This window comes from Panthera tigris, chromosome D2 (genome assembly GCF_018350195.1).
Source record: "Panthera tigris isolate Pti1 chromosome D2, P.tigris_Pti1_mat1.1, whole genome shotgun sequence".
NCBI classification, from domain to species: Eukaryota; Metazoa; Chordata; class Mammalia; order Carnivora; family Felidae; genus Panthera; species Panthera tigris.
Window position 1 is genome coordinate 29,823,501 of NC_056670.1, and position 14,359 is coordinate 29,837,859.

At 51.2% G+C, this 14,359-nt stretch overlaps 1 protein-coding gene across 2 annotated transcripts in view; it reads left to right on the forward strand.

Moving 5' to 3' along the window:
- HK1 (hexokinase 1) overlaps positions 1–14,359 on the forward strand; it is an 88,927-nt gene that overhangs the window by 25,573 nt on the left and 48,995 nt on the right. For both annotated transcript variants that reach the window (XM_007095743.2, XM_042959773.1), the window contains one exon: positions 13,082–13,244. In XM_007095743.2, coding sequence (XP_007095805.1) covers positions 13,082–13,244 — 163 coding nt within the window. The remainder of the gene's footprint in view (positions 1–13,081; positions 13,245–14,359) is intronic.

The following is a 14,359-nucleotide window of genomic DNA, read 5'->3' on the forward strand; positions in this document are numbered from 1 at the left end:
TGTCTCTCTCTGCCTCTCAAAGAATGAATAAATGTTAAAAAAATTTTTTTAAGTGTACAATGTGGTCTTGAGTACATTCGCAAGGTTGTACAACCATTACCATCATCTAATTCCAGAATATTCTCACCACCCCCCAAAGAAACCCCACACCCATTAAGCAGTCACTCCCCAGCCCCTTGCACCTACTAATCTACTTTCTTTTTTTAAAATGGATTTACCTCTTCTGGACATTTCACATAAATGAAAACATACAGTATGTGGCCTTTGTGTCTGGTTTCTTTCACTGAGCAGTATGTTTTCAAGGTTCATCCATGCGGTAGCATGTATCGTTATTTCATGGCTGAATACTGTTTAGTTGTGTCATTATACCACAGTATGTTTAGACATTAGATATTTGTCAGTTGATGGACATTTGGATTTCTTCCACTTTGGAATAATGCTGCTGTGAACATCTGTGTACATGTTTTCCCTGTGTGGACGTAGGCTTTCATTTCTCCTGGGCATATGCATAGGAGCAGCATTGCTGGGAGAGCCCCTGACTTTGTCCACCTTGAGAAAGGCATTGTCTGCATTGAGAAATGAGGAAACCAAGGGGTGCCTGGGTCAGTTAAGCAGTTAAGCATTGGATTTCGGCTCAGGTCGTGATCTCACAGTTTGTGAGTTCAAGCCCTGCATCAGGTTCTCTGCTGTCAGCACAGAGCCTGCTTCAGATCCTCTGTCCCCCCTCTCTCTGTCCCTCCCCCACCTGTGTTTTTTTCCTCTCTCTCTCAAAAACAAACACAAGAAAAATTTATTTAAAAAAAAAAAAGAAAGAAATGAGGAACACCAAGACCCCAAGGGGTGAAATGACTTGCTAAAAACCACACAGTTCATTAGTAATGGGGACAGGAACACTACCCGTTCTCCTGTCGCAGAAACCCATGTTCTTCCCACCATACCACACCCAACACTCAATCTTGTTGTTTAGGGAAACGGATCCAAGGAGGTAGAGAGATGGGTCAGAGCTGTACGGGACTCCCAGGTTCCCCAGACTCCTGTCTCTCCTTCTTCCCCATCCTCTCCAACTGGCTTTGCTTGTCCTTCCCCTTCCCCCCCTTCTCCAGCTGAGTGTTGACTGATTCCCTCCGCTGGGGAAGGAAATTGGCCCAATAAAGTCATTTGCAGTGAAATGTTAGGGATTTCCCCTGTTTTCCAAATTTCTCCCTGTACCCTTTGTATTTATCTTCCTCCCCCATCCTTGTTTGCATGGATGTGTAACACAGATCTAATTTAATCATTTTAATTTAATTTAATTTAATTTAATTTAATTTAATTTATTTTTAAATATTAAATATTTAAAATTAAAATTTTAAATTAAATATTTTAAATTTATTAAAATTTATTTAATTTAATTTAATCTAATTTAATTTAATTTAATCTAATTTAATCATTTAACCATTAGAGGACCCCCTAATGCTCCTGTAATGCGCACTCCTAAAGATTGTTCTCTCCTTGCCTCTGCCTGGCCCCACTGTGAGCAGCTGGCTTCCTTGACTGGGGTTTGCTTTCAGCCATGTTATTCAATCTGACCTCATTTCTCTGATGTCTCCTGGTGCCTTCTGGGTGCCGGGTGGGATGAGCGGAGTAGGAGACCCAGGCCACTGCTGTGATAAAGGCACCACCTCACCTTTGCAAAGTTCTGTTCTATTTACAACATGCTTTCACGTGCTTGATTTGGTTGAGTCCCTCCAGCCAGCTTGGGTGTAGGCATTTCTTCCTGCAATTGCATCCGGGGCAGGAGAACCTCAGGAAGTGGAGTTGACATGATCTTGGTGGCCAGAAAGCAAGAGGACCAGGATAAGGACACAAGTCTGGCTGACACCGGTGGGCAGATGGTACCACGTACGCATAAACCAGGAGTGAGGTCCAGGGCTGTGTGCTTCCAGAGCAGTCCGCTGCAGCAGCCCCCTGTAGAAACCATCGGCCAAGGCTCCCATAACAGGGCTGCTGGAGCTGTGTGGCCCAGAAGAGTAGTCACCAGCCGTGCATGGCTGCTGGGCACTTGACATATGGGGAGTCTGATGTGCGATTAAGTGTAAGATACAAGATTCCAGAGACTTCATGTGACAAGAAGTTACATAAAATAGCTCACTAGTAATTTTAAAAACATTGTTTACCTTGGGAGTAATATTTTGGAGATAGTGGGTTAAATAAGATGTTATTAAAATTAATTTCACCTGTTTTTTTTAAAAAACGTGGCCACTGGAAAGCTTAAAATGACGTATATGGATTGTATTTGTGTCGGACAGCGCTCTGCTAAACAGTGAAGTTTATGGCTAAAGTTCGGACAGAGGCACTCTGCATTTAAAGCAGCGGGTTCTCATAGGTCCTTGGGCCTCAGTGTCCTCATCTGTAAGACTAGGAGGCTAGAATCCATTACCTTCAACAGATTCTTCTAGCTTGAGCAGTGCCGTGGTAGCCATCAAGCTGTCTGGGCCTCAGTGTCCTTATTTGTCAGACGCGGTAAATGACTCCTGCCTTGCTCTCTGCCCGTTTAACCAATTCGAGGGTGGGTGTGGAAACACTTGGGAAGTGTGCAGAACTGTACAGATGCCAACTGTGATCCTTGTCGGTCACACCCAACCCACGTGTGGGCACCTTGGGAGGCACGGTGGGGGGTGGTGCTGCTTTCTGCATAATACAGGATGGGCAGCCAGATCCCCGAGCCGGGGCCAGGATCCTGGGTACCAGGCTGCATTTGCCAGCAGGGGTTTCTGCAAAGCCTGTGTTCTGAGTAATCCACGGTGCAGTGTGGCTCCTGTGCCTGCCAGGTAGGAGGGCAAGAGGGCAGTTTTCATTATTGCTGTTTTACTGATGGAAAAACACAGAGGTGGAAGTGACTTGCCCAAGGTGATAGAGGGGTCAGGGTAGCTGGAGGAGGCCTGAGGTCTGGCCATTTCTAGCCAGGTCTGTTCACACCAGTGCAGTGTCTTGAACCCCACGGCATGAGGGTTTGGTCCTCTCGTAGTGAAAGCAAAACTGTCTGCACTTTGGATCCTCTCTTCTCTCTGGTCTGGAGGTACCTGGGATGTTGGGGACTGTGAGTCTGGAGGCTGGACCCAGCCCGAGCCATCAACCAGGAGGCCCCAGGAGGCCGAGCGTTAAGCCTGTTGTTCTTGCCCTGCCACATTCCAGGGCTGTTCTGTTCCCCTTGAAGCCACCGGGTACCTCCTTTATTTTTAGCCAGTTCAGTGTGACAGCTTTCTTCTCATCCTGGGCCAGAGCTTGGTTTCTCTTAGCAGCCGGGAGGCGCCTGTTACTGGGGATTAGTGGGTACCGAGGTCCCCGGGAAGACCTTGGACATGACCTCACGGCCTTCCATGATTCTCCTAGCAAGAGGATTCTGGGGAGTTAGGGGAGGAGCGTCAGGTTTGGAATCTTGAGCTGGAGCCCAGCTGGGTGCTGGGTGCTTGGGGCCTTTCACTTGACTTCGTGGCCCCAGATTCCTCCTACGTAAGAGGAGATCCATGCGCCCACCCTGCAGATGTGTAGGGTGTCTCGGGGCAGGTTGAAGTGCCCGGCATGGGCCCTGTCCACGCTTAACATCTCAGCTTCTCGAACCTCAGTTTCCTCATCAAGAATGGGGATCCCATTCTCCTCCTGACCTGTGACTAAACAGAAGTGGTGTGTGAATAATCTATGGTGTCGGGCCCACGGCAGTTGAAAGGGAACCAGCAGTTGAAAGGGAACCAGCCGGCAGTTGAAAGGGAACCAGCCCAGTTGAAAGGGAACCAGCCGTTCAGAAGCATACATCAGATGATAGATAAGGGCCCTGGGCTGCCTGAGGGCATGGACCTTGAAAAAGAGCCTGGGGAAAGTGTCTTCACATCCCGAAGGGGGCCTGTTTGCTTTGGGGTCCTGTTTGCTTTGGTGACGTTTGCACACACTTCTCTCACTTGCATCTCTCCCTGGGGAGGCTCGAAGGTGAGAATCTCAATTGTCCGTAGGGCTCTGTGTCCTTCTGGGCCTCAGCCTGGAGAGACAGACGTTGTGGGGAGGGGGTTGAGAACCAGAGGATGCCTGGAACGCGGCATCCCTCATCCCTCGGGGAGAGGCTGTTGGCCCCACGGGGTCCCCATGAGTCTGAAGCGAGGGGCCGGTGCCGGGAGTTAGGGCTGGGCTATTCAGGGGAGAGGAGTCTCGGGCCTTATCTCAGCCAGCAAACCCTTCTGAGACCTCCCCGACTAGGCGTCACCGGAGGCCTTCCCGCCAGGCAGAGCGGGCACCCGGCCCAGCAGAGGAGACACGCGGAGGGCTGTGCAGAGGACGCAGAGGGCCTGGAAGCATGGCCCCCGGACCCCGGGCACCCACAGTCTAGCCGGAGACACAGCGTGCGCACCTGTTGTTGCCGCTCCTGGGGAAGCCTCTCCCACTGCGATGTGTCTGCCAGGGCAGAGGGATTCCTGCGTAGTGGACAGCACCGGCCGAGGGGATGTTGAGCAGCTGGTGCAGCTGGTGTTGGGGGGGGCAGACCGTGGCATCCCCCTTGGAGGAGGTGAGTCTGGAGGTGGACTTGGGGAGAAAGAAGGAGCGAGGCACGGAGAGGCCCTTTACGGGCCGAGCAAGGTGGATGTGTGAGGGAAGGGCCTTTGGGCGAGAGAAGAGAGAAGGGACCGCCGCCGGGGCCCCGGGCTGCCTGAGGGCAGGCAGGCCGGCGCTGGGACAGGTGGTTCCTGTGCAGAACGCGGAGGGTGAACGCGTCTCCTCCTGCGGCCGTGAGGAGCTGAGCCGGAGCCGCCTCCCCAGCTGCCAGGAGCAGGACAGGCACGCGGGTCCCCTGGGCTGCCACCCGCAGCGGTGAGGTGGGGCTGGGCCCTGAGGGACCGGGACCCTGGCGAGGGCAGGCGGAGGCCTTAGGCCGGCACACAGCACCGTGGGGGATGACCTGAGGGTTCCCTCCCCTGGATCTTGTGAAGGCGGATGAGAGCAGGTCACACGGCCCGTAGCTGGTGGAGACTGGACGACACGGGCCGTGCTGTATGCAAGGCCAGGGAGCCACGCTCCTTCTGAGAGGACGGAGCTGTGGCGTTAATGCCACCCACATTCCCACGTCTCCCTATGGGAAGACCCCGGCTGGGGTTCTCTCTGGGCGGAACACGAAAGCTTACCGAGGAAGAAGCACAGGACCAGGAACCAGGGACCACTGGTCACCCTGGCCATTTGAGGAACCTCTCTGGCCTCTGATTTTTCCTCAGGGTGTTGGAAGTGATGGCACCTGTCCTGCTTCTCTGGACAGGATAGTTTGAGGGCCAGTATGTGAAAGTGGGATGCAGAGTAGAGAGGTAGGCCTTGAAAGTTCAGGGCCACGTGAACATACCCAGGTTACGGACGGAAAAACCGAGGTGCCTACAGGATATCAAAGCCAGAGGCAGACATGGGTGTCCACACCGCCTTGGCCGTGCCTCATCACTGAACCAGGCAGGGTCCTGTGAAAATCTAAGTATGGCTGTTAGTTAGTACACGTCTTTTTTTTTAACTGTTAATTTTTAAATTTTTATTTGTTTATTTTTAAAGTTTATTTTTATTGGGGCACCTGGGTGTGGCTCAGTCAGTTAAGTTTCTGACTTCAGCTCAGGTCATGATCTCGCGGTTCGTGAGTTTGAGCCCTGCGTTGGGCTCTGTGCTGACAGCTCAGAGCCTGGAGCCTGCTTTACATTCTGTGTCCTTCTCTCTCTCTCTCTCTCTCTCTCTCTCTCTCTCTCTCTGCCTCTCCCCCACTCACACTGTCTCTCTCACGAAAACGAATAAGTATTAAAACATTTTTTTTAAAGTTTGTTTTTATTTATTTTAAGAGGGAGATAGAGAGCAAGCAGGGGAGGGGCAGAGAGAGAGGGAGACAGAATCCTAAGCAGGCTTTGTGCTGCCAGCACAGAGCCCAATGCAGGGCTCGAACTCATGAACCGTGAGATCATGATCTGAGCCAAAGTCAGGAGTTAGACACTTAACCAACTGAGCCATCCGGGCGCCCCCTTTTGAAAAATTTTTACTGTTTACTTATTTATTTTGAGAGAGAGAGAGAGAGAGAGAGAGAGCGAGCATGTGAGAAGGGGAGTGGCAGAGAGAGAATCCCTAGTAGGGTCCATCAGCACAGAGCCCAATGCAGGGCTCAAACCCATGAACCCATGAGATCATGACCTGGGCCTAAATCAAGAATTGGACGCCCAACCAACTGAGCCACCCAGGTGCCCTGGTTAGTACAAGTCTGAAAGGCAGGTCCTGGAGGAAATAGGAAGGTGGGGTTAAGATTTCAGGGGAGGAAGTGTTTATGATTACATTCCCCATCCCCACTCCACCCCCCAGCTATGATTCCATTTTTGTAAAACGAAATAAAAAAGGCATGCGTTGTATATATGAGTGTTTAGGTAGAAAAACCGTTTGGGTGTATAAAGCTCTTAGCAGGGATTTCTCTGGGAAGATTGGGGGAAGATTGATGTGTTTATGTGTTGTGTGAATATTTAAATAAGTGTGTATTACTTATTGTTACTATGACTTACTGTTTAATAAAACAGTACAGTGTTTCAGAGGAGTTTTGCCAGAGTCTTTAATTTGTTGTGGTTTCGGGCGGATGGCCACTCTACCTTTATTAGTTCTCTCATCTGTAGAGTGGGTCAATAATGTTTGGTAATCAGTGCATTTCTCTAGGTATTTAGGTAAAAGGAGTCAGGGACATGTGATAATTCATTAGATAGGGCATGGAGAGAGACGGCCCCCCTTTTGGTCACTGGAACGGGAGGGTGGGAAATGTTATTTGATGTTTACCTTGTTCTTGGCACATTATTAAAATGCTCCTGGTAGCCCTCTGAGGTGAAAGCATTATTATCCCCCTTTAAAAGACCCAGCAAGGTTAAGTAACTTGTCCAAAGCCACACAGCTAACAAACGGCAGAGCCTAGGTTCAAATGCAGTTCTCTTCATCCACAGCACACATCCAAGAACACATCCACAGGTGTTCTTTATACCACACGAGAAATAATGGAAATGCATAAAGAGAAGCCCAAAACGAGGGTTTAGAAGACCTGGAATCTAGACCTGGCTGCCACTTACAAACCATGAGACTTTGTGTGAGTCATGGTCTCAGTTTCCTCTACTCTAAAGTGGAGATAATGCCGTCCTTCCTGTCCACTTCCCTGGGCCGTTGTGGCAGAAGGGGAGCTAGTACCATCAAGTGCCTGCCTCATGCCGGGCACCTGGCATCCGTGAGCTCATGTCATTTCTTTCTGGGACATCCAGATGGGATAATGTATGTGAAAGTCCTGTGTATGAAGACAGGTAAACGTCCGACTCCATCTCAGCTCAGGTGTTATCTCAGGGTTATGAGTTCAAGCCCCGCGCTGGGCTCCATGCTGGGTGTGGATGCCTATGAAAAAAAAAAAAAGTTCTGTGTATAAATTGCAAAATCCTCTGTAAATGTGAACCATTATCAAAATAACATTAATCACCCGGGCTGGTTCTCTCCTGAGTCAGCCTCCCTAAGAAAGAGAAGTGAATCTGGTGTTGAAATCTCGGCCCTGTCTTTAAGCAACAATTTTTTTAACCCTCCACCGCCAGCTCCTTTATTTTCTTTGCAAGTGGAGTGTCTCACTTGGAAAGTTTATTTTATTTTATTTTATTTTATTTTATTTTATTTTATTTTATTTTAATTTAATTTTTTTAAGTCTATGCATTTATTTTGAGAGAGAGAGAGAGAGAATGAGCAGGGGAGGGGCAGAGAGAGAGGGAGAAAGAGGGAGAGAGTCTCAAGCAGGCTCTGTACTGTCAGCATGGAACCCAATGTGGGGCTTGAACTCACGAGCCCGTGAGTCATGACCTGAGCTGAAACCAAGAGTTGGACGCTTAACCGACTGAGCCACTGAGGCGCCCCAGAAAGTTCATTTTACGGACCTCTGCTGGGCACCTTCAGTCACACTTGTTACTCTGCCTTGTGCTTGGTTCTTGTGGGAGAGTAGACGAGAGAAGGGGTGAAAAATTTCCATGGCCATACCACCTTCCACAGGGGGTCAGAATACCCGGGTCACCGGGGGTTACCGTGCCTCCTGGTATGAGGGCCTGTTCACTTGGGCATGTCTGGTCTTGAATTGTTTTTTTGGGCATGTTCTTTTGGGAGCAGAGGTGGGGCTGAGGTCAGGCACAGAGATGTTTGAGTTTAGCCCAGTGAGGGGCCACTGGGTTCTTTCCTTAGCCGGACAGCACCGGGCCGGAGGGGCTTGCTAAAGGCCGAATTCTCTCTTCTGGCCTCTGTTCCTGCCTCTGCCGCATTTCCAGCTTCTGGAGCTGCTGAGAGCTTCAGGCTTCTTGGTCTACATGAAGGATAATCCAGGACAAGTATTTGCACCCTATTAGGGCACCTTCCCTTCAGGAGATGGTGGAAGGTGCCTGCGGTCTGGACGGGGGTCCTTGTCAGTGTTGGCCTAACGTCTGCAGGACCCAGCCCACCGCGTGGTGTCTGGGATCCTGGCATTCCCACTCCCCCTGCCCCAGTTCCTTCCCAGTTTGACTGGAGTCTTGCATGCGTGCATCAGATACCACGTGTGAGAGTAGCCCCCAGGGGGCCCAAGGGTTCCTGTCACGGATTCCTGGGAGCCTCTGGCCTGTGACACACGTTCCGACGGCTGAGGCTTGCAGCTTGTGGCCTCCAGAAGAGGTTCTGTGCTGTGTCCTCCCGTCACCAAAATGTAGGGGAGGGGGTTGGAGGCACAGGGGGGATTCCTTGGGCCCCTGGATTTGGCCAGAGCAGCAAAGCGACACCACTTTGGAGGCGGCATCCTAAAGGAAGAGGGAGGCTTTGTGGAAGTGGAAGTGAGCAGGAGAGGGGCAAGGAGGAGAGGAAAGATCTGGAGAGGCTGTGTAGAGGGGATGGAAATAGAAAAGTTGAAAAGACCACAGACTCTGGCCAAACCCCCCAGGGCCAGAAGTTGCCCCTTTCCAAGTCCACACGTCTCTGCCCTCTTCTCCTCCTGGGCTTCTGGCCCCGCCTGAGAAAAGCAGCTCTCTTACTGGCTCTTGTGCAGAGCGCGGCCCCACCGAGCTCGACCTGACACCCTCCCTCCCTCCTTCTCCCCACTACCCATTCTCGGCCTCTTCCCCAGGTGGGCAGGGGCAGCCCAGCCAGCCGCCAGGCAGGGCTGGTCTGAACGAGGGGAACAGGCCCCCTGTTCAGGGAGGTGCTGGGCAGTCTGGGCCCCAGGGAATATCCCGCAGGTGTCTGTTGACGTGTGCTTCCTGGGCTGTGTAAAGGGCCCCAGTCCACGTGGTGTGGCCCTGCTGAGTCCTGCCCCCGTGTTCCCCGGCCGGGCCGTGTGGCCGGTGCCTGGCCAGCCTGCCCCCGGCCCCAGGATCTATGCTGGTTCAAAGGCCCCCCTTGAGCTCACGAGGACCAACGGGGACCAAGGGAAAGGGCTTCCCTTGGCATAGTGTCACTCACATGAGACCTGGGAGGCTACAAGCTCAGTACCAGCTCCACCCTAAATAGTACCTTCTTTTTGGCCCAGTTTCCACATCTCTTTTGAGAGGGGTTGTCCCACATATGATTCATGAACTTGAACCAGAGGAGAAAAGCCCTCTCTCTTCTGATGCTTGGGAGCTGGCTTGTCTTCCGTGTCCCTAGCCTGCTTCCTCCTTTGAGCTTCTGGGCTCTTTCTGGGTTTGGCGGGACCGTCCTAAAACATCTGGATTCTCAGATCAGTGTCCTTGTGCTGAACTGCACTTGGAGTCCGGAGGCAGGATGGCTGTGGAGTTGCAGAGAGCCCTGCCGTTTGTAGAAGCTTCTTCCTGTCCGGCTGGAAAACCTCAGCAACTTCGCTTGGGCTTGCCTTCCACAGACTAGGGGAACTGGTCTTTCCCAAGGGATGGGGGATGATTATAGGGAAGAGTGGTTGACTTGCAGTTAGTTATGAGAGCTGACTCTTGGCTGTGTCTTTGAACCAGTCACTTTGCTTTTTGGAGCCTCCGTTTCTTCATCTGTGAAATAGGGCTTAAGAATGTCTCCCTCAAATGGATACAGAAGATGTGGTGTATACACACAATGGAATATTGTACTCAGCCATCAAAAAGAATGAAGTCTTGCCGTTTGCAACGACATGGATGGAGCTAGTGTATGACGTTAAAAGTGAAATAAGTCAGAGAAAGACAAATACCATGGGATTTCACTCATCTGAGCAATTTAAGAAACAGAACTTGATGAACATATGGGAGGGGGAAAAAAGAGGGGGAAATAGACCATAAGAAACTCTTAATGATGGAGAACTGAGGGTTGATAGAGGGAGGTGGTGGGGGATGGGCTAGACGCGTGATGGGCGTTGAGGAGGGCGCTTGTTGGGATGAGCACTGGGCGTTGCACGTTAAGTGATGAATCCCTGAATTCTACCCCTGATACCAATATTGTACCGTATGATAACTAAGTAGAATTTAAACTGAAATTGGGGCAAGAGAAAAAAAAAGAATGTCTCCCTGATAGGGTTGCTTTGCAGGTTAAATGACATTCTTGGATATGAACGTGCTCGTTATACCGTGGGCCATAATATAAGTCTAAAGTATCATTCTAGCATTTAGCATTCATTACGTTCCTCTTTTGTGCCAGGCAACTGGGTGAGTTCCTTTCCCTAGGGAACTCACGTGTTTTAGCAGAGGAGGTGGACACATCAGTAAACACCATGTAGGGGGAGGAATGTGAGAGTTGAAGCGTGTCCCAAATGCTCGGGTAGCAATGTAACGATTATTGATTATTGCACGGTCTTGCTCCCGCTCACCCATTCTCTCCCCGGCAGACAGCCTGATCTCTCGGAGACACAAATCTCATTGCTGAGTACTCGTTGAAGTCATCCCAAGGCTCGCTGTGCTGTGGGATCAAGTCTAAGTTTGTTAACGTGCTTTATAAGATCCTGCACAGTTCAGCTCCTGACAGTTTTTCTAGTTGCCTCACTTTTTACACTGTGCTCGATCCACACTGAATTTATTTCTGTGCCTTGCACGAATCCCCCTCCCTTGCCTTTAGCCTGCACACGTGCCCTTGATTGTGCCTGGGTGCACACTCCGACATCACGCCTCCGGGAAGCCTTCTCAGTAGCCTCCCTCAGTGCTCCTGTGGCCGCTCACACACACTTGTATCGTGACTGCCTCTCCCCCTCCAGACTGTGGGTGCCGTGACAGCAAGGACTGCCGATCCGGTGCCAGCCTTGAGGCTAGAACAGAGTGTGTCTCCTCCTAGGGCCGGGATTCTGGCAATTTCTACTTTAGCTCTCTGTGGTTTCTGATTGCTCCGACCTGCATTGCTGTATCACAAAGGGGAAAGGAGAAAGTGGTTGCTGTAGAAGAGCTTGGGCGTGGGGGTGGGGGCAGGGTTGTCTCTGGCCGCGGAGGACACTGGGGGACTCCTGCCAATGTCCTGATTGTTCGTGAGGCAGGAGACAGGCAGGGCTTGGGGGAGAACAAGGCAGGGAGACCAGAGTGAGAAGAAGGCTGTCCAGGCCCAAAATATGCAGAAATGACCTAGGGCTGGGGACTCCATGTCCTTGAGTCAGGACGTTTCCAGCCACCCTGCAAAGTGAGCACGAGATGCCATTCTCAGAAACAAATAAGCGTCAAGGTCTTTTCAGCCTCACTGGGTCATAAATCTCGTCTCTCCACCCACCGGAAGCCTTCTGTGTGCAAGGCTGCGTGCAAGGCACTGGGAGGTCAAGGTGAATGGAGCAGACGCTGTAAAGGCGACAGGTGCAGAAAGCTAGGGTCCAGGCTATGCTCTGCAGAGAGATCAGTGCCGAGGGAGGGGTTCTCGCCAGTCCGAGGAACCCCAACATCTGCCGGAGGAGCTGAGATTTGATCTGCACCTGGAAGGATAGGTGAGATTTAGATAGCTGGGAAGAGAAGAAAGGGCTTTGCAGTGGGAAAGCCCAGGGACCCACCAGGAATGGTGGAGGTGTTTAGGCCAGAGCTGAGAGAGCATGCAGCCACACCTGGAGAGTGTTGGATGCCTTGGACGTGGGAGGACATTGCAAAGCTTTGAGCAAAAGAATGAATCAACCAGGGTCGCATTTCAAGAAGGTGGATGTGGCAGTGGCATACAGGATGGGTTGGGAGGGAGGGAGACTGAGGATGGAAAACCATTATGGTGAGTGACTGAGGAATCAGGAATCAGGAATGAGTCCAGACACATGGCTGTCAGGGCTTCGTATTGCCAAAGAGTCACCGAAAGAATGAATGGTGGGATAAGGCGACTTAGAGCTGAGGACATCAGAGGTGCCCGATAAATACTTTTTGAGGGAATAAATGGGAAGGTATTATGAAGGAAGAACAACCGGTGACAGACACTTCAAGGAGCGTGAGGTTAGGAGCTTTGTAACTTTGAGGAGAATGGGGAGCCCAGGAAGGGCAGCAGGTTGGGTCAGTACTTGAAAGGACTTGGGCATATGGTCACGTTGGCCCTGGCCCATGGGCATGGGAGCCTGCGGGTTGTCTCCATACCTGCTGGGGATGGTGGGGTTGAGGTCTCTCTGCTCTGGGCTTGCTGCCCCATGTCCTGAAGGATTCCAGCCCTTTGGCCTCTGTTTCCACCTACCTAGAAATCATGCCCAAGGAAACCCACCAGCACCACTGTCCCCCATTAACGCCAACAGCTGATGTTTACTGGGCATCCTCTGTGTTCTCAGAACACAGCACCTCCATTTCATCTGATCTTAAAACTCACGTCTGTGAGCGAGGCTCTATTTATCATCTCAGTTTTTCAGTTGAGGAAATGGAAATTCACACAGCCGTTCAGTGATGGTGCTGGGATTTGAACCCTGTGTGGCTGGCTCTGGCACCCTCGTTCTTAATCTCTGTGACACTACTATCCATTTGAGGACGGGCCAGCCACTTTTCACAGAGGGAAGGAGTCATGTGGAGGAAGACCTGGGGCTCAGTGCATTTGCAGGACTTCTCTGAGCAACATGGCTGATGGCATTTGAATGACTTCCCATCATGTGGTCAGAGTTTGTGGGATCTGGATTGTCTTAGACAAGCGGGTGCCTCAGCCTTGACCTCACTCTCCTTCCTTCTCATCCTCCCCCCAGATTGACAAGTATCTCTATGCCATGCGGCTCTCCGACGAAACGCTGATAGATATCATGACTCGGTTCAAGAAGGAGATGAAGAATGGCCTCTCCCGGGATTTTAATCCAACAGCCACAGTGAAGATGTTGCCAACGTTTGTAAGGTCTATTCCTGATGGTTCAGGTGAGTCTCTCACCCAGAGATTGGGCTGTGAGGGCTGAATTCTCTGTGAAGACATCCTTCCTACTTTTATTCAATTGTTCATTCATTTACTCCTTCACTCGGTCGTTCATTAATGAATTCATTCGTTCATTCCTCCGTCTGTTCTCCCATCCATCCGTTCATCCATCCATCCATCTGTCCATCCATCCATCTAACGTATGCCTACCTACCATGTGCCAGGCACTGGGGATACCGTGGTTGGACAAGGCTGGCCTGCCTGCCCTCGTTGGACTGACAGTCTAGTGGCTTATGATAGGAAGGCGTAGTGTATGTGGATCTTACAGATGCTGTGTGGGTTGCTTTTATGTCTCTAGAACATGAAAGGCTCCAGAACAAATAAAGAGTTTGTTTTAGGAAAATCTCTTCATCAGGGCACCAAGACCTCCCTTCAGAGAAGTAGCAATCCCAGTGGCCAGGTGGGGAGATTCAAGTCCCCATCTAAAAAATTTTTCTAGATGCTAAATCAAGGGAGCCCCTAAAGCAGAGAAGTGTCGAGGGGAGGTAGAACTGAAGGAAAAAATTCCCCTGTCAGTGTGCATCTGTGTGGTTCATGTCCCACAAGGGGGAGTTGGGAGCTCCCTGTGGATTGTCAGTACCCCTTCCCCGGAGCAGTGGCCTTAACTCCTGTGCTTGGCAGAGTGGAGGCTGGGAGGGCACAGCTTGGCATGCTCGGTGGAGGCTGTTCTGTCTGGCAGGGGCGGGTGCTGGGTCTGGCCCAGCTTGGCACACCCATGGGAATCCTTCTCTGAGTGGTGTTCTGTGCTCTAGTCTGGGGCTTACCTCCTGTGTACGAGAGAGGGAGAGAGATTGTGGGGAAGTCAAGTTTCTCTGGGGGTTGTGAGTACACACCCCGAGACCATGGTCCTCACACACGCCTGCTGTTTCTGCCCTGCTCTGGAGGCGAATTTTTTTTTTTTTTGATGTTATTTTTTATTTTTGAAGGAGAGAGAGACTGTGAGTGGGGGAGGGGCAGAGAGAGAGGGAGACACAGAATCCGAAGCAGGCTCCAGGCTCCGAGCTGTCAGCACAGAGCCCGACGCGGGGCTCGAACTCACAGACCGCGAGACCATGACCTG